Source organism: Rhinopithecus roxellana, chromosome 16 (genome assembly GCF_007565055.1).
Source record: "Rhinopithecus roxellana isolate Shanxi Qingling chromosome 16, ASM756505v1, whole genome shotgun sequence".
NCBI lineage: Eukaryota > Metazoa > Chordata > Mammalia > Primates > Cercopithecidae > Rhinopithecus > Rhinopithecus roxellana.
This window is the reverse complement of record NC_044564.1, coordinates 115,557,743-115,578,182: the sequence shown is the minus strand read 5'-3', so window position 1 is coordinate 115,578,182 and position 20,440 is coordinate 115,557,743. Positions and strand designations below refer to the sequence as shown.

The window sequence follows — 20,440 nt, the reverse complement described above, 5'->3', positions numbered from 1 at the left end:
AAGAACACGACTCCAGGAGACTCCAGTGTAGATACATGGGCTTTACAAACATCTGATTTATAAATCTCTCTTGCTAACTGCATCCGCCCAGAGCCCCGATGGCTGCTGTGGCTGTAGAGGGGTTGGAGGCCCCAGCTTTGTGTGTTCTGAAGTGGAGAGCTGACCCTGGCAGAATAAACCCAGGCAGGGCCCTACCTCCTCCTCTCTGTGGGTGACCAGCATCCTAAGGGCCAGTGGCTAGTTCAGTCCTGGGTTCGCCCCTTGTGCCCTTAGCCCGTTGGCTTAAGGGACCAGGAAGGAAGGAAGGAAGGAGGGATTCCATAGTTCTGGCTGAGGGGAGGAACCTGGAGACAAGGATTTGGGGATGAAAGCTTTGCAGTCCCCTGGGTCAGACACATCAAGACCCTCCCTTTGTCTCCCCCAACATCCACAGTGTGGGGCTTACAGGTTCCAACAGAGAAGACTGCCTTGAGGGACAGTATCTGTGGTCACGGCCTGGACTTTCTGGGCAGAAGCAGGTCAGGTCAGGTGCAGGGAGACAGGCAACTGTCCAGGAGAAGTGAGAGGCCCTCCGGCCTGGGACTAACAGAGGTCCTCCCATCCTGTGTCCACATCCTGTTCCTTTCACACGTGCCTCCCATGCCAGGGCCCACCAGCCACAGCAGTTTGAAGGGGCCATGTTGAAGAGTGATGTTTTGAAGAGACTTGAACTGAAAGACAAAAATGTTTAAATTGCAGGGTGTGAGCTGCAGGTGCACAGGCCAGCGTCAGCTGGTGGATGGACACGTTGCTCACGAGATTTTTTTTTAATTTTATCTTTTTGAGACAGGGTCTCGCTCTGTCACCTAGACTGGAGTTCAGTGCCATGATCTTGGCTCACTGAATCCTTGACTTCCTGGGCTGAGGTGATCCTCCCACCTCAGCCTCCTGAGGAGCTGGGGACTACAGGCACGTGCCACCATGCCTGGCTAATTTTTGTATTTTTGTTTTTGAGACACGGTTTCACCATGTTGCCCGGGCTAGTCTTGAACTCCTGAGCTTAAGCGATCCTCCCATCTTGGCTTCAAAAGTCTCGGGATTACAGACATGAGCCACCACGCCTGGCCGAGGTATTTTTTCATAGCTCTGAATTCGTCACTTGAAAACTGAGTTGCCACATAAAAATCTGGGTTTCTCAGTTCTCTTAAAAATAATTGGCATCCTGATGCCAACCATGAGCTGGGGCTTAGCAGAGATGTCCCCCGGAAGGGCCTCACCTCGTGTAACTAGCTCTGCTCGCCGACCTGCCTGGCTCAGGGGCATCTGACTCTGTGACACTTAATACAACTTTTCACTAAAAATAAATGAAAAAATCAATGTCCCCTAGCTTTTAACCCTCAGGGGTGGGATGGGGGAGCAGCACCTTGTGACCCTGAGTCTGAGGAATTCACAATGCTCATCTCAGAAGGCTCCAGGAAATCTTTCTCAGCACAGTGGACACCCCTACCTTGAAGATTCACTCCATTCTTAAATAGTCTCACCTCAAATTTCTCTTTCAAAGGTGCTGGGCACACTCATTTATTTCCATTACAAAATAAATGTAGCTGCAGCTGCTTAATAAAGAAACGTCTTTTTTTCCCCTCCTTTTTAAAGCATTTTTTTTTTTTTTTTCAATTGAGGCTGCTCCTTCAGCTGTGAGGGCTCCCGGGCCATGCTCTGGCCTTATTTGACTGCGATGTTCAAGAGCATGGAGGAGGATTTCTTCGGCCACAGCAGGACTCCTGACTTTTCATTGTAGGCTACATAGAAACTCCTCTATTAAACTTCAATCGTCAGCTCAGAATGTCCACATCAGCATGAAACTCCTAAGGCAGGATGGTTTTGAGGGTAGGGCTGGTGCTCCAATAGCCTCTTCATGCTGTTACACGTGTGGTTTGATGAAAGTTTTTCAGGTGATCAAGCAACACATCCTCTACTTAGAAGCAGAGTTGCCCACACCTGGTAAAGATGGTGTCAAGCCTGGGGTGTCTGTCACTCACTCACCTGGATGGCAGGATGGCAGTTTCACCTCTTAAAGGGTTGTTCTAGCGGTGGGCCCACTAGGAGGAGTGTCACCCCCTCCTGCTCAGGCCCCAGTTTGCCTGCTGGTCTCTCTTCTCCCTTGACTTGCCTTTGGTTTGCTTCTATTCCAGAAGAGCATTGGTGTTCGCACATCTGAATGGCATCAGACTTGGTGAGCCCACCAAGGCTGGTCTCTAGCAGCTCATGGTGGAGGGCACCGATTCCTAATTTGTTCAGAGTCCCTCACGCCACCAGAAATTTGGCAAAACCCACAGACACTCTTCCCCAGCATATGGACGATACACACAACAGTTATAACATCACACGCACCGTTTAGGGGGCCAAAGCCACTAGGTAAAGGGGCACAGGAGCCTCGCAGATGACTGCAGGGCAGGGCCAACCTGCACATATGCCTGAGGCACTAGACCTGGAGGATGGAGACTAAATCCATCCCTTCTTCCACGGGACAATGCTCCACAAGCCCAGGAGGGTCTCATCTTCCTCGACCATGTCCCTCCCTCATTTATCAAACACTGGCTGGGCCAGGTCTGGTGCAAGAGATAAGCTGTGAGTTCACAGGTAAGTCACTGATACCAGCATCACCACAGGTAAGTCAAGTGTCCTGCTGGGACGGATGTGTGCTGTCACCCCAGGTCTCTGGCCCATCTCCACTCAGGTGCTCTGCTCCTAACTGAACAGTATGGCCCAACCTCGAACCCAAGAAAAAAACACCACACGCTGCATCTTCCTAAAGGTTGTTTTATTGTAAAACCATAAATACAACACTGACATGAAATCATTTAAGCAACTGATCCTCTCTCACCGTTAAAAGGTATCTTTTTGCCTTGGCATCAACCAACTAGGAAATAGTGCTGCAAGAATTCGGGGGGGCAGGGGAGGTACTGAATCCTGGGCTGGGGCTTTTGGCGACTTAAGGAACCGAGTGGAACCTTCCTCTTCTCCCTGGGAATGTTCCACTTTTGGACAAGAACAGACAGGTAAAAACAGCAACATTAAACAGCTCAGTTTTAAATTTTATTACTTTGTAAAAATCTTTTTTTCTGTTCCTTTCCTCCATTTGACATCAGTAAAAGTTTTGAACATCATGAAACTGATTTGGCTGTAAATGGAGAAACGGTACCAAAGTGAAGTGAAACAAAAACCCAAAAGGACAAACAGAAAACCCTAAATAAACCCTCAAGTTTGGTCTCGGGGGTTTACATATCACAACAAGAACCGTCAACTCAACCCCCATGCAATGTGACTCCCTGGAGAGCTGTTGGATCCACACCGATACAGGAGACCGCACACAACGTCTTTTGTTAATTAACACAGCAAGTGTGACACTAGGTAACTTTTTTTTTTTTTTTTTAAATACAGTACATGGTACACAGGGTCCCCAAGATGGCCCTGCATAAACCCCTCGTGAAGACTTGAGCCAAGCACCGGCTGTTTATAAAAATATTGTGTTGCTACAAAAGTATAAATTAATGCTACCGGTATTAAGAAATATTAAACACATAAAACTTATAAGGATTAAGAAAAATATTCATTAATACCTGTAGAAAACTCTGGCCTAAAAAAGATATTTTTTTTTGTGTTTGTTTTTTTGTAAATTTTTTTTTGTATTTTTTTTTTTTAAGATGACTTAAGTTTCTTGCACTCGAAGAGAGAGACACAGTCAGATGTGTCTGTGGTATTGCCTAGAACGTCTTAACTACTGAGAAAGGATGCGGGGGTACACGCACATGGTTACTGAGTCGGGGGTGGGGAGGAGGGCACCAAGGCTTTCTCAAGATTTACCTGATGTGAACGAATCACTGGCGTGAAGTTGTGGGGAAAAGAAAAAGGCTGGATCAGAAAACAACTGAAAATAATTTACGCTTCTTAAAAAATATCTCTGCTTCGGGTGGTTGTACAAAATGATTTCCTGATGCTTGGGATCTGAATGGCCCTGGACAAGCTGCCTGGGCCAGCCCCGCCGTGCGGCCCTCGCTCTCTCCTGGCTGGCGAGGCCCAGCCTCGGGTCAGTCCACGAGCTCGTTTCACCGCGTGGGATGCCGCCCACCCTGGCTGGGCGGGAGGGAAGGTCCTAGGCGGAGACCGGCTGGCACCTGGGTTGTGGGAGGAGCCCCTCCTTCCGGCTGGTCTCAGACTTCATCATCTGTGCCAACCTGGAATTCAGGAAGCGCCACAGGAATCCCAGGCCCCTGAGGTTGCGGACAAGGCTGGGCTGTGCCCCTTTAAGGAATTTTGGTTAGAAGAGTCAAGGTGCCCCCATGGGACGCACGGTTGGGCAGGGCCCTTGTGGGTCGTGATGCTAACGCCCAAATGCAAACCTAGCAAATCCTTCTCTGTACAAGAGTTGACTCTTTAAAGCCACACCCGTCGGGGGCGGGGGAATGAATATGTCAAACAGTGACCTGACAATCTTCACCCTCATTAAAGTGGGAGTGGGCGCCTCTTCCACAGAAACCACTGGGCTCCTTTGGTGAAAGCCAGGGCTCCCCCGACCACAACCCTCAAACCCAAATGAGAGAGGAAGAAAAACAACTAGTACAACAAAATCCCCCAGAAAACCCTGAAAAGGCCAAACTAGGAGGGGAACGTTAAGAGGGAAAACACTGTATCATTGGTTCACCATAACTGGCCTAGCAAACATTAGCCACAGTGAAAGGGAGGGGCCGACTCCTTCCCAGTTCTTCCACCGGCCCAGCTGGACACAGGGGCTGGAGCAGGGCTGGCGGGGATAGGAGCTCCCACCTACTGGCTCCAGGGGATGGCTGGACCTTACTTAGTCTCTTGTTCTATCTAAATCATCGGCCTTGTTAGGAGCCCTCCTTAAGATGCATCCCAGAGATAGAGGCATTGCCACTGTTCCCAAGGCGAGAGCAAAGCTATGAACTTGGGGTAGCTCACTGGGACACCTCCTCTTCCAGCATATCCATCACGATGACAAGACGAGGGGAGTGTCCCCAGTGCAGCCATCTCAGCCTGCTCCAGCCACATCCCATCTTCATTTCAAACCTTCCCGATGACCCTGTGGTCCCCAGAGAGCATGTGCTATATCCCTAATGTCTCTCCAGGAGCCCACTCTTCAAGGAGTCCAGCTCAAGTTCAGGCGAAGCAGGTGGCCTTGCTCAAAAATAGGGGACTCCTAAAGGCAGAGGTTCAGCTTCACGGTGGAAACACGCCTTGTAGACTTTTCCTCTGGTGTTTCTTTGAAAGTGCAGGAGACAAAGGGTCAAACTGAAAGAGAGGACTCTTACCAGCCTACACACCTGGTGGCTTCCTCGAATCCTGGAGACTCACGGCTTCTCATCTGTGTCACTGCACTGCCCTCCTGTCCTTGCCAGGAACCCTGGTACCCTTTCCCCAGCCAAAAACCAATCCCCAGGCATCAAGTGTGAAGCTGCCAAGCACGATGGTGGCGAAGCTTCCTCACTGGTGATTCGGCAGGTGGCCTCTGTGCGGAGAACCCCCAGAGATGAAGTGCGGGCAGTTCTGCTCAGGTGGCATGCGTTTTGTTTCCGGGTTACTAAATGCCATTAGAGGGAGGCCTGGCTGGCTGAGCCAGGCATCGGGAAGTGGAGAACTGTGCCAGAACAAGGGCATCCACCCATGGCCTGGATGGTACCACTGCTCTTGATGGACCCGAGATTCCTCGGGTTACTCCTCGGCACCACCCACAACGCTGCGTTTCTTGGCTTGGGCTTTGTTGGTGAAGCAAACTGACCTCAGATGAGGGGGAAAAACTTGCCAGGTGGAGGTGTGTTTTCTCTACCTCCCCCCTTGGGTCCATGTATGTCAAAACAAAGGCCATTTCTGTCCTGGGGACCACATGGCTCGAGGCGAGTTGTCTCCACATCAGCAGGCCGCCACCTTAGGCTGCTAAGAATATGGTAGAAAGGGCCCAACTTCCTGGTCCCAGATCCCCCAAAGGCCTGTGATGGAAAATCTACAGTGGCACCAGAACTGGGAGGCAGATGACAAAATCCTTCCCAAAGTGAAGGTCAGGCTGGACACTGGGAGATGAACTGGAAGAGCCTGTCCCAATCCTTTGGCTGAACTAGAATTTGGTGAGGTGGATATTGCTGGAGATAAAGGGGCCAGTGGCTGGATCAGTGAGATCTTTGGGTTTTATTAAGCTGTTAGTTGCAGCAGGATGTGCACTCTGAGAACAGCCTGTCTGAGAAGAGGGCACCTTGGTACAGCCTTTCCTGTTGGTGACACCAGTTTCCGGAGGGAACCAGAGGTTGCAAGAGATAAACGATCATCCGCTATCTTGTTATCTAACTGGACAAGGCAGCCCAGCGGACAGCTTTCTGAGTAACTAGTGGCATTCACATCAAACCTGCAGAGGTAAGCCAGCCCCCAAGTACTGAACTGAGGTGGAAAAGAAGGGAAAGGGAGGTAAAAACCTATGATCAAATCTCTTCCTGGAGGACAGACATCCCATGCTTCAAAGAGGAGAATGCTGAGTCCTCTAAATGCACATCTGGGCTTAGTCCGATGGCTTTCCCAGAAAGTGAAATGCCTATTTTATAATCAACTGGCCCAATAATGGGGCACCACCAGCACATCTTTGCTCCAAGTAGAGGGAGGATGGGCTCCCAGGCTCTGCTCTCACCTACCACACAAACTGGGCAGCTCCTATCCTTGTGCGGGTCAAAGTGCCGGTCACGGTCCCTTCCCCAGCAGTCAAGCACAAGGCTAGGGGGACCTTTTGCTGTAGGCATCTGTCGATCATCAGCGATGCTGAGCCACCTTCCAGAACACCTCCAAAGGCCCAACTGAGAAGTCTGCTATGTTTCTTTCCATATTCCCTAGGAAGTGACATGAAGTTCCTGTCTGGATTTCTCTCCGTTCTTGCTCCAGTGTGGATGGCAGCTCTTCTCTGATAGTGGGTTCAGCCCCCCAGTTGGAAATGTTGTGGAGGGAATACCTAGAAATTCTCCAGGAGAGGAAATGGCACAGTAGTTCCTGAGACCACAGCTTGCTGGAGCAAACGTGGAAATGGCCCACTTTGATCCATTTCAGTGTGTCCAAGACTCGAGGGGAGAGCTGGGTGAGTTCTCATGAGGCGAAGTGTGCAGGCTTGGCTCCCAAACACTACGCTCCAGGTCCACGATCCTAAGCCTTCATGAGGTTTGCAATCAACTTTACTCCCTGCTCCCGTCATGGACCCAGGGGAGAGGGCTGTGGTACAGTGCTTTTTGTAGTCGAGGTATCTCACAGTTGAGTAATGCTTTATTATCGGGAAGGGGTGGAGTTGACTTGGCCAACCCCAAGATGATAGAAGATGCCTCTGCAAACAGCCTCCTGCCATGATGGTCATTCTCAGCCTGAAGCCTTAGTGTAACCACCCCATCCCATGGCTAAGAGTCACCAGGGGAGTGAGACCACCAGCACGTTATTCACTGAAAGGTGTGGTGGGGGTGCAGCACTGATTTGTGACAGAACCACCTCTTGTGAAGGGAATGGGGTGTCACCCTTGGCATCTGAACTGTGTGTGTAGAACCTAATTTGCTCACGGCTGGGGGAACAGGAGAGAAAAGCCTGAAGACATCTTTCACAGCATCGAGTCGAACATGGCCGAACGCCATCCACCCTCGGAACATCAACTGTTGGGGCCACAAGGCACCATGCTCACCGCCGTCCGGGAAGGAAGTCGGAGGTGTGAGTGGGGACCCCGGCTTCCGGGAGCCTCAGGGTCCTGGGAAGTGAGGAGAGGCTGTGGCAGGTCTGAGGTGTGGTAGATGTGACTATGGGTTGACTTTGGAGTCCCTGTGGACTGCCAGGGTTGGGGAGGGGGTGAGTAGTGTGATGCACACTGGGTACCACGCACACTGACACTCAGTACCACGCAAAGCGGACCAGGAGGGCAGCTCTGGCGCTTACATTCAGAACTCCCAAACCACTGCTTCCCCTACGGCCACCAAACCCCACAGCTGTGGAACCCGTGACTCCTCCCCAACCCCTGGTCTCCAAATAGCACAGCCAAGAACCCAGTCTTGGCCGTTCGAATATGTGAAAACTGAACTGTACAGGGAAGGCCAAGAAAGACCGTAGGATACTGAGTATACCACTGAGATGAGCTAGTTTACAGTGTGACTTGAGGAATAAAAGGGGCAAATAAAAAAACAAAACTCCAAAACATAAGTTATAGACATTCAGTGCCTCCTAGCAGAGTCTAAATCAAATCTGAAGAAACAAAATGAACCCCCAAACAAGGTAAAAATTGCTAAAATGTTAGGGAGAGAAATTATTAGGGAGTGGAGACTGTATCTATACTTCTCTGAAAAATGTCTTTTTCTCCTCTCTTATATTAAAAAGCAAAATGTCAGCTTTATACTCTTTAAGTCTCCTTTCCTGATTTGGGGAGATAGATAGGTGTGTTTCTAAGGCGGCTGCCCCGGGACACCCAAGGGGTATCTCAAAGGCAGCAGCTCAATGCCCTGAAGGTGAATGAGAAACAAAGTCCAGTGCAGAAACCGTCCATCTGATGCAGTGTGGAGAGTCCACAGCAGAGCAGCTGAGGGTGTGTGAGGGGTGCACAATGGGATCAGGAGGGTGGGAGGGCTGGGAGAGGGTCGAGGGAAAAGGGGGACCGGGGTGAAGGACAGAGAGCGTCAAGTCACTTCAGATCTCAGCTGCCTGAACATTTCACAACATCAGCTTTCTGCCAATCTGCACACCTGAAAGCGGAGTCTTCTAAAGCCCCCTTACTGAGAAAAGGAGTTTGTGAAACATCTCCCTCTTTCCCAATCGCTCAGCTTTCCTGACACGCCCAGTTCAACGCACACACGTCCGAGAACAGGCATGTGTACACGCACCAGGGTCGTGTGTGTGTGTGTGTGCGTGTGTGTGTCTGAAGTTTCTCTGGCCATGCAGATGAGCAGAGACACTCCCACACCCCCACAACCACAGCACATGTGTTCAGACACGTGCACACACGTGTGGCTGTGCACACACACGCACACACACACATATAAAAAAAAGCACTTAAGTTTCCAGGGGGCATTTATAATGAGGTCCACAGTGTTTAGAACTTAAATTCCTTTTCTTTGTTTGTGACAGTGTTGTGTGTTTTTTTTCTAATGTTATCTTCTCTTTTTCTTTTTTTTTCCCCGAAGTCAAGTCTTAAAGCATGTTGGATTTCAGAAACATGAGTTTATTCATATCTTCTGGACTGAGCAGCCGCCTCCGTTTGATTAGAAGCGCTTGTTCACACATATTTACACACCCGCTTCTGGCGCCCACGGCCGGAACCGCCAGGAGCCAGAAGGCGAGCTTGGCGAGTTTTGTGTGCTTTTGGGTAACGCACGACCAGTACTGGAAGAGATCAGGGGTAGCCTGGAACAGGGGCTCCTGCAGGTAATCGTACACTTCATTTTTGCCCAGCCGATCATCTTCCTGAGCTGCCGGGTTCTCGCCGGCGGCAGAGCGGGGTTTCTTGGCAGCGGGCTCGAAGTCAGCCTCCTCGGCCCAGGACTCCTTCACCTCGTTGATGAGCTCACAGACCTTGCCTATGATCTCCTCGTGCTGGTAGGGCGGCACAGGCCGCAGCTTCTGCTGCGGGTCCAGGATCATGGCCACCTTGTGGGCCGAGTGCACCTTGAAGTTCTCTTTGAGCGCCTCCAGGAAGAGGTGGCAGAGCTTGCTGACAGTGCCTGCGTCGTTGGCCTTGGCCGTGAACAGCTTCTCCAGCCTGACGTAGGTGGGCAGCACGAGCTGCAGGGTGGGCTGGCTCTCATTGCTCAGCTCGATGACTGCCTGCTTCACCGGCGTCAGGATGGCTGCCAGGTTGCTGAGCAGGTGCTTGTTGAGGCTCTGGATGAGGTTCATCTTCTTGGCCCGGCTGTAGAACTCGCAGATCTGCTCGTAGCGCTCGTGCACCAGCAACAGTGAGTCCGTCACCGAGTTCCAGCAGGGCGGTGGCGACGTCTCCTCCAGCGACCCGAAGGTCTCCTTGGCCAGGCCCGTGGAGCCCGCCAGGTCCTCACACACGTTGAGCAGCTCGATGACCTCGTGCATGCTGCGGGCCTGCAGCGTCCGCTTGCTCAGCACGCTCTGCACCACCGAGTTCAAGGCACAGGCTGAGCAGCGAAGGCACATACCGGCCTTGGAGAAGGCGGACGTGCTCACCCGGCAATCCGTCACATACACTGTCCTGATCTCCGACATCACAAACTCCGACAGCACGTTCTGCACCCAGTGGTGCACAAGGTCGCCGCTGTCACGAATGTCCGCACCCTTCACACCCAGCACATAGCTCTTGATGTGGTTGCCCTCGGCCTGGTAGGCCGTGAGGATGTAGCAGGAGTCAGGGCCGACACTCTGGGAGTGGCAGGTGACACCGATGCCTAGGCAGGCATTGCTGCCCAAGGCACAGGTCACTTTCACCTTCACCTGGTTGTACATGCGTGGCAGGTGCTTCAGCGCCAGCGTGTTGAAGTTGCCCAGGATTTCAGTGACTGAGAAGGCCCCATAGCGGGCACCACTGTCTACTAAGGTCTGGGCCAACTTCAGGAACTCCTTCCCGCTGACCACGCTCAGTGCACCCAGGTCGGCACACATGACCCTCAACAGCCGCTCTGCAATGTTCTGCCGCTCCTTTTCGGGGATCATGCTGTTGGGTGTTAAACCACTGGTAGTGGCTGGCAGAGGACACAAAGAGAGATGGGATTAATTCTGGCATTCAAGGCTGCTTGGAGTGGCAGTAGCCTAATACTCTAAACATCTAGTATTGGGAATGGCAAATAGATTTCCTTTTGCACACACATTGGTGGTGCTGGCTGCCTTTAATATGTGACGGTCTCACAGGGATAAAGTTATGTGATTGATTAGTAAGGCCTGCCATGGGCATGGGAATAGAATATAGTGGTATGTATATAACATAATTGTGGTCTATGTCCCTCATCTAGACCTTTGAAGCCAACTAGTCTAATTTCTTCCTCAATATAGGAATCTCCTCTAATATGTGGAATCTTTAGGAAATAAAATACATGAGATCATCATGTCAGGAAAAAGCAACCAGCAGAAATTGTGGAGAGGTGGGTTCTAGTTCTGATTCTGGCACAAACTGGTGCTTTCTGATCACACACAAAAGTCACCTCCTCTCCCTGGGCCTCCTTCTGCCCATCCCCTGAGTTAAGAACTCCTGCAAACAAGGTCTTAGGTGTAAAAGTGCTTTGGAAACTATCATGCACCATCTTACAACATCACAGGAAGCACAAATGGTGGGAATGGGGGGCAGAGAGGAACAATGGGAGCAAAAGGGGACCCTCAGGTCCAGCCCTGCTTGGGGAGACCTACTGTTATTGGCGCTGTTCCTCTGGACCTGAGGTTTCCACTTCTCTTCTACAACAGCAGGTGGCGATCGGGACTGGTTGGAGGCGATGTTGTTTTCATTGTCAGCTGTGGGCACAAAGGGGACAGTGTGTAACCTGGAAGGGTAAGAGGCCTGTTGATGAACAAGATGAGAACTAGAGTGTGGTGGGTAACAGCAGAATGTGGCCACTGGGACTCAGGTTTGGTTTAAAATCATGGCTCCTCCTTAGACAACTATCTATGCTTGCAAAGCCTCATTTTCATCATTTGGAAAAACTAAGGTAATCATATGGACATTACACTACTGCTGATAGGACTAACAAGAGCGAATCCAGGAAGAGCTGAGCACAGCATGTGGTATGGAGCAAACTCTCTGGAAATGGGAAGCACTGGATCCCAAGCCTGGCTGGGAACCCTACACCTACTCCCTGCACACAACCTCAGAGTTCTAGCTGATATGGAGGGAAGGGAGTATCGGTCACACCCCCTAAGTGGCCAAAAACTCCTCACGCTCTCTCACTTCCTCAAAGTTTGCATTTTTAAAGTATATTTACTAGAAATTTTATTAAATGAACAAAACAAAACCAAAGCCATGTGTGACACAAAGTACCAAATTATCACCCCTTACTGTGAGACATAGAAACTGAAGCTCGGATATAAGAAAAGATCACAGAGAAAACAGTAGCAGGGCTGGGACAAAATCCCAGGTTCCCAGTTCCTGGATGTGTCCTCCACATACTTCTCCAGTTTTTGTTAATTGCACATATGCAGTTGTATCCAGTTAAAAGTAATTGGTATGTGTCTATTCTCCTGGATGCATGGTTACTCCTTGACATGTTTATGGGATCATTTCTGAATACGACATGGTCTGAGTCACATTCTTGTCACTACACATGGCCATATGTACTTCTATCATATACGATATACCACAGCTTGCTTAACCACACTCCCAAGTCCTAGGTTTCTGGCTCTGCTGTTTTCAGTATTACTGTTCTGCTATGAGCCTGGCTGCCTAATTGTGATCCTGTGATGTAATAATCCAGCAACATAAAGGATTCCATACCATGACCAAGTGGGATTTACTCCAGGAATATAGTTGATTAAACACACAAAAATAAATGTAATACACCATGCTAATGGAGTAAAGGACAAAAATCACATGGTCATCTTAATAGATGCAGAAAAAGCATTTGACAAAATCTAACACCCTTTTCATAATAAAAACACTCAATGAACTAGGAATCGAAGCGAAGTTTTCCAACCTAATAAAGAGCATCTACCAAAACCCCACAGCTGACATCATGCTTACTGAGGAAACACTGAAAGTTTTTTCCGTAAGATCAGGAACAAGGTAAGAACATTCACTTTCACTCTCATTTTTTCTATTCAACATGTAGAGTCATGTTGGACATATATTCTGAGAAATGTGTTGTTAGGAGATTTTGTCATTGTGCAAACATCATAAAGTGTACTTACACAAACCTAGATGGTATATCCTATTATACACCTAGGTTATATGGTATAGCCTACTGCTTCTAGGCTACGAACCTGTACAGTGTGTTACTGTACTGAATACTTCAGGCAACTGTACCACAACGGTAAATATTTGTGTATCTGAACATAAAAAAGGTATAGTAAAGTTAGGATATTATAGTTATATGGGACCACTGTCACATATGCAATCTATTATGTACATCATGTGGTACATGACTGTATTAGAAGTTCTAGCTAGAACAATTAGGTAAAAAAAAACAAAACATCCAGATTGGAATGGAAGAAGTAAAATGATCTCTAACTGCAGATGACATGATTGTATATATAGAAAATCTTATGGAATCCACATACATACAAAACAATTAGAACTAATAAACGATGTCAGCAAGGGTGCAGGATACAAGATCAATATATAAAACAAAACGACAGTTTTCTGTACTAGTGATAAACATCCAAAAGCTGAGTTAAGAAAACAATTCCATTTATAATAGCTTTGAAAATAATTACTTAAGATTAAATTTTAAAAAGTATAAGAATTGAACACTGAAAACTAAAACACTGTTGAAATAACTCAAGTAAGACCTAAGTAAATGAAAAGATATTCCATGTTCACGGACTGGAAGACTTACTGTTAAAATATTAACTCTTTCAGTCCATGAACATGGAATGTCCCAACTCATCTAGATTAAACACAATCCTTATCAAAATCCATATTGTTGTTTTTCTGCAAAAACTGAGAAGCTGATCCTGAAATTCATACGGAAATGTAAGAGATACAGAATAGCCAAAACAATTTAGAAAAAGGACAAAGTATACTGGAGGAATATACTTCCTGATTTCCAAACTACTACAATGCTATAGTAATTAAGACAGTATAATACTGGCACAGGATAGACACACAGATCAATGGAATACAACTGGAAATACAGAAATAAACACCCACATCTATGGTCAACTGAGTTTTCACAAGGTTATCAGGACAATTCAATGGGGGAAAATAATGGTCTTTTCAACAAAGGGCACTGGGACAACTAGATACCCACATGTAAAAGAATGAAATTGGACTCCCGCCTCACACACATATAAAAATAAACTCAAAATGGAATACAGACCTAAATGTAAGAGCTAAAACTATAAAATTCTTAGAGGTTTATAAGGAAACATATGAACTGATTAAGTCTTTGTGATCTTAGGTCAGGCAGTGGTTTCTTGACACCACTGCCTGGATATGGCACCAAAAGCACAGAGAAAAATAGATGGAAGGACTTCAAAATTAAAAACTTTTATACTTTGAAGGACATCAAGAAAGTAAAAAGACAAGACACAGAATGGGAAAGATATTTGCAAATTATCCATAGGGATCTTGTATCTAGAATATATAAAGAACTCTCACAACTCAATAATAAAAGGATACAAAAAAACAATTAAAAATGGGCAAAGGCTGTTCACTGATATCATATACCTAGAAAACCCTCAAGACTCATCTAAAAAGCTCCTAGAACTGATAAATGAATTCATTAAAGTTTCAGGATACAAAATCAATGTACACAAATCAGTAGCACTGCTATACACCAGCAGTGACCAAGTTGAGAACTAAATCAAGAATGCAACCCCTTTTACAAAAGCTGCCAAACAAAACAAAACAAAACAAAAAAAACAACAAAAAAACAATTTAGGAATACACTTAACCAAGGAGGTGAAAGACCTCTACAGGGAAAACTACTAAACACTGCGGAAAGAAATCACAGATGACACAGACAAATAGAAACACATCCCGTGCTCATGGATGGGTAGAATCAGTATCGTGAAAATGACCATACTGCCAAAAGCATCTACAAATTCAATGTGATTCCCATCAAAACAACATCATTATTCTTCACAGAACTAGAAAAAACAATCCTAAAATTTATATGGAACCAAAAAAGAGCTCGCACAGACAAAGCAAAGGTAAGAAAAAAGAACGAATCTGGGGACAACACATTACCGGACTTCAAACTAAACTACAAGGCTATAGTCACCAAAACAGCATAGTACTGGCATAAAAATAGGCACATAGACCAGTAGAACAGAACAGAGAATCCAGAAATAAAGCGAGATACAGCCAACTGATCTTCGACAAAGCAAACAAAAACATAAAGTGGGGAAAGGACACCCTATTCAATGGTGCTGGGATAATTGGCTAGCCACATGCAGAAGAATAAAACTGGATCCTCATCTCTCACCTTACACAAAAAATCAACTCGAGATGGATCAAAGACTTAAATCTAAGGCCCGAAACCATAAAAATTCTAGAAAATCGGAAAACCGCTTCTAGACATTGGCTTAGGCAAAGACTTCATGACCAAGAACACAAAAGCAAATGCACAAAAAACAAAGATAGATAGATGGGACTTAAACACAAAAGCTTCTGCACAGCAACAGAAATAATCAGCAGAGTAAACAGATAACCCACAGACTGGGATAAAATCTTTGCAAATGCATCTGACAAAGGACTAATATCCAGAATCTATGAGGAATTCAAACAAATCAGCAAGAAAAAACGAAACAATTCCATCAAAAAGTGGCCTAAGGATATGAATAATTCTCAAAAGAAGATAAATGAATGACCAACACACATATGAAAAAAAGCTCAACATCACTACTGATCAGGGAGACGCAAATCAAAGCCACAGTGCGGTACCACCTCACCCCTGCAAGAATGGCCATAACTTAAAAATCAAAAAATAATAGATGTTGGCAGGGATGTGGTGGAAAGGGAACACTTTTACTTGCACAACCACTATGGAAAACAGCATGGAGGTTCCTTAAAGACCTAAAAGTAGATCTACCATTTCATCCAGCAATCCCATTACTGGGTATATCTTCTTTGGAGAAATGTCTATTCAGATCCTTTGCCAATGTGGTCAATGAGCACAGGAACAGATGCTCAACATTATTAGCTGTCAGAAAAACGTAAATCAAAACCACAATGAAATGCCATTTCACATGCACTAGGATGGCTATTATCAAGAAGGAAGATGATAAAAGGTGTAGACAGGGATATAGAGAAATTAGAATCTTCATACACTGCTGGTAGAAATGTAAAAATGGTGCAGCTACTTTAGGAAACAATCTGGCAATTCCTCACAGGATTAAACAGAATTACCTTACAGCTCAGTATCTCCACTTTCAGGTATATATCCAAGAGAGTTAAAAACATGTGTCTACACATGTGCATGACTTGTACATGAATGTTCACAGCAGCATGATTCATAGTAGCCCCAAACTGGAGATCCAAATGACCGTCAGTTGGTGAATGGATAAACAAATTGTGATATATTTAGACAATGAAATACAACTCAGCAAAATAAAGGAATTATTGATAACACAGAACATGGACAAACCTCAAAAGTATGCTAAGTGAAAGAAGTTAGACACAAGAGGCTAAATACCGTAGAACTCCATATGTAATAAAATCCACTAAAGGCAAAACTACAATGAAAGAAAGCAGGTGTTAGTTGCCAGTAGCTAGGGTAGGAGAAAGGGAATGACTGCAAAGAGGCATGAAGAAACTTTCTGGGTTGATGGTAACATTATTTTTATATTTTAGAGACAGGGTCTTGCTCTGTCACCCCAGGCTGGAGTGCAGTGGCACCATCATAGCTCACTGCAGCCTCAATCTTCCAGGCTCAAGTGATCCTCCCACCTGAGCCTCCTAAGTAGCTGGGACTACAGGGGCATGCTACCATGCATGGCTAATTTTTAAATCTTCAGTAGAGACAGTGTTGCTATGGTGACCAGGGCTGGTCTCAAAACTCCTGGCCTCAAGCAATCTTCCTGCCTCAGCTTCCCAAAGTGTTGGGATGACAGGTGTGAACCACTGTACCAGCTCCACATTTTTTTAATTTTAATTTTTTTATTTTTTTAGAGACAGGGTCATGCTTTGTTGTCCCTGTGCAGGGACTGGTCTCAAATTCCTGGCATCAAGCAATCCTCCCTCCTTAGCTTCCCAAAGTGTTGGGATTACAGGCGTGGGCCACCATGCCCAGCCAAAGTGATATATTTTGATAGTGATGGTAGTTAAACAACAGCATACATTTGTCCAAACCAATCAAACTGTACTCTTCAAATTGGGAAATTTTATTTGTCCAGTAAATTATATCTCTGTAAATCCGATTTTAAAATAAACTGTAAAGAAACCTATGAAGTTGGTAACAGCGATTAGCTTTGAATAGTGACATTACGGCTGATTCTTCATTTTCTAACCTCTCTGCATTTTCCCAATGCAGAGAATGCATTTCTTTTCATAGACAGACTTTACATTCACAAAGACGAAACACAATTTCCCATGAAAACAAGTAGCCTTTCTTACTTTCTCCACTACAGTGCAGGGATGTGAAAACCCTAGATCTGAACCCAGTTCTGCCATGGTGTGACACTGAATTTGCTACTTCAACTCTCTGGGTCTCAGTTTTCTCTCTTCCATCCAAACTGCCAGGGCAGGCAGGGTAAGCTGCAGGAATGACTCTTACTCTCTGCCCTTCCGTGGGACTTAGAATTGAGATTCTTCAACTTGCATTAAATAACAATGTAAAATATTGGTTGATTTAAGACTTTTTCTTCTCCATATGCCACTGGTAGCACTCCTGACACAAATGAGTTAAAAGCTCTGTGAAAGCCTTGATTTATAGCTTGAGATGAAAATAAGGTTTCTTCAGTGTGGCTATCCTGTGTGTCCTCCCACTCCCCCCACATGTACATTTGTAAAGTGCTGGATGCAAAGCTGGAATAAAGGTTGCTTCCCAGAGAGAGACCACTGCAGGCAGGAGAAAGCCAGTATTTCTGACAGGGATGGAAAAAGAGGCATCTGCGGTTGTCGGGTCTTAGAATGTGCCACGGCCCTTGATACTCTACATCTGTCATCTCTGGAACCCTCAACCCAGCCCTGCTGAGAACACCAGTAAACCCACTTCACAGACAGAAGAACTGAAGTCCAGGGAGGTGAAGTGGCTCAAAGGGATTAGAAACTAGGTGTAGTGCTAGGCACGGTGGCCTACGCCTGTAATCCCAGTGCTTTGTGGGGCTGAGCTGGGCAGATCACTTGAGGCCAGGAGTTCAAGACCAGCCTGGCCAACATGGTGAAACCCTGTCTCTACTAAAACTACAAAAATTAGCTGGGTGTGGTGGTGCACACCTGTAATCCCAGCTACTAGGGAGGCTGAGGCACAAGAATCGCTTGAGTCCAGAAGGTGGAGGTTGCAGGTATACAGCTGAGATTGTGCCACTGTGCTCCAGCCTGGGCGACAGAGCAAGACTCTGTCTCAAAGAAAAAACAAAAAAACAAAAACAAAAAACAAAACAAAACAAAGAAACGAAAGAAAGAAACCAGGAAAGACAGAAAGAAACCAGGAAAGAAAGAAAGAAACAAAGAAACCAAGAAAGAAAGAAAGAAACCAGGAAAGAAAGAAAGGAAGAAACCAGGAAAGGAAGAAACCAGGAAAGGAAGAAAGGAAGGAACCAGGAAAAGAAGAAAGGAAGAAACCAGGAAAGGAAGAAACCAGGAAAGGAAGAAAGGAAGGAACCAGGAAACGAAGAAAGGAAAGAACCAGGAAACGAAGAAAGGAAGGAACCAGGAAAGGAAGAAAGGAAGGAACCAGGAAAGGAAGAAAGGAAGGAACCAGGAAAGGAAGGAAGGAAGGAAGGAAGGAAGGAAGGAAGGAAGGAAGGAAGGAAGGAAGGAAGGAAGGAACCAGGTGTGGTCACCTCCAAAATCCTAAACTCATGAGCTGCCAGCTTGCTTGCTGTCTGTCAAGTCTCCCAATCCCTCTTAGCTGTGGTCTTCCTGGCTGTACTTTAATGAGGAGGCTGAAAGAGATGACCTCTGAGAGGGCTTCCATCTCTACTAATCTTCCATCAGGGTCTACCTGAGGCTGCACAGGGTGGGTGTTGAGAGCGTGGGCTCTGGAGTTCACTGCGAGAGCTGGAATCCTATCCATAGCCTGCCACTGTGACTGCATAGCCTTGGACAAGTTACTTAACCAATTTGTGCCTCCGTTTCGTCAGCTATGAAGCAGAGCTGTTATGGACACTTAACTCTGAGGGTTGTTCTGAGAATTAAATGAGTAAAAGTCTTAGAACAAGGCCTGGCACCAAGTAAAAGCTCAAATGCTATTGGATGCTTTTTTTCAGGAGCTGTGCAACTTTGGACCAGTGATTATGTTCTTTGAGCCTCGGTTTCATCATCTGCATAATGGGGATGAAAATGTCAACTACCTAATCAGGAAGATCTGATGAAATAACCTGTGTAAAGCTCTCAGTACCATAAGTGACGCATAGAAAGCACTCGCAAAATTTTAGCTATCTTTGGTATTATTACTGCCAAAGCACGCTTCTCCAACGTCACCAAGGCACGACAGGTTTTCCTATGGCACAGAAAGGAAGTTTATTAGCGGGAATTACCCTGTGCCATTCAGCAGCCCCATAATGAGATTGGTGTTATTCAAGGCTGATCCTCCTTATCGGCAGCGCTGTGAACTGCGCAGCTCATGATGCTTAATTTCTCTCTATGGAGCCAAGCCTTTAATCCCGATTCAGGGTGGCTGGGATTCAGCCTGGCTTTGCGCTTGATTGCCGGCCAGGCATTCTCTGGCTGCGCTGAACCAGAACAAAGCAGCCCGGGGCTCCACTCCGAAAACAAGTCAAGATGCTTGGGAGAGGTGGGGCCACCTCAAGGCTCAGCCCTGATTTGCATTTTAATGGCCTCCAGGGATGGGAAAGCACTGGCACCCAGGCTCTTCCCTAATCACAGCTCAGCTTCCAGAAGCTGGCAGGGCGCGGGTAGAGTGCCGAGGCTTCAGAGGAAGAGTGCAGGAGGCTGTGCTGTGGGAGTCTCAGGACCAAGTGATATGTTCAGGCAGCGGTTCCCAAGCGGCCTGCCAACTGCTGTCCCTAGCCCAGGGGTCCTGCTTCCCCATGGGGTCTAAACACCTTGAGCTGGCATTCAAGGCCTTCCCTGGTGAGGCATGGCTGACAACAAAGGAAAGCAGCGGGTGGCAAGCGTGGTGTGGGGTAGGTTGCTGGAGACAGGGGATTTTCAGGCCCTTTAGAGATGGAGACACAGCTTCCTGTAGGAGGTCAAACAGCACCCAGACACACCAGTTAGAGCAGGTCTCCGAGGCAAGTGCCTTGGCTGCAACTCCAGAGCTCTGTCTTGATTTTAAGTTCATTAGAAATAAATAATAGGCTCCCCCAAAAGATCATGTGATTTTATGCCTAGTATACAGCAGATACCCAATTAATATATGCTGGATGAATCAGTGAATGACAGAGACTAGACTAACAGAACAGTACTTAGCCCAAAAGAGATTCTAGTACTGTAATACTCTATGCTAGTCAGGCCAGACCTGGGAGATGATGTGAAAGATTTGTACAATAACAATAACAGGTGAAATAACAGCAGCTACCAATTACTGAACCCATTATATGTCAGGTACTTCTCACCCATTATTTCTTATGCCTCTAGAGAATTCCTCTGGGGAAAGGGGTGGAGGGACAGCTAGCTGCCTCCCCAGACTCATGCTTCCCTTTGCAGAGT

At 46.7% G+C, this 20,440-nt stretch overlaps 1 protein-coding gene across 17 annotated transcripts in view; it reads right to left on the bottom strand.

Moving 5' to 3' along the window:
• Positions 1-2,783: 2,783 nt before the first annotated feature.
• Positions 2,784-20,440, bottom strand: part of ZNF618 (zinc finger protein 618) — a 177,798-nt gene continuing 160,141 nt past the window's right edge. For all 17 annotated transcript variants that reach the window (XM_030920008.1, XM_030920011.1, XM_030920009.1 and 14 more), the window contains 2 exons: positions 11,359-11,460; positions 2,784-10,700 (listed from right to left, as the gene is read on the bottom strand). In XM_030920008.1, the coding sequence (XP_030775868.1) occupies positions 9,184-10,700; positions 11,359-11,460 (1,619 nt within the window). In that variant the 3' untranslated portion in view covers positions 2,784-9,183. The remainder of the gene's footprint in view (positions 10,701-11,358; positions 11,461-20,440) is intronic.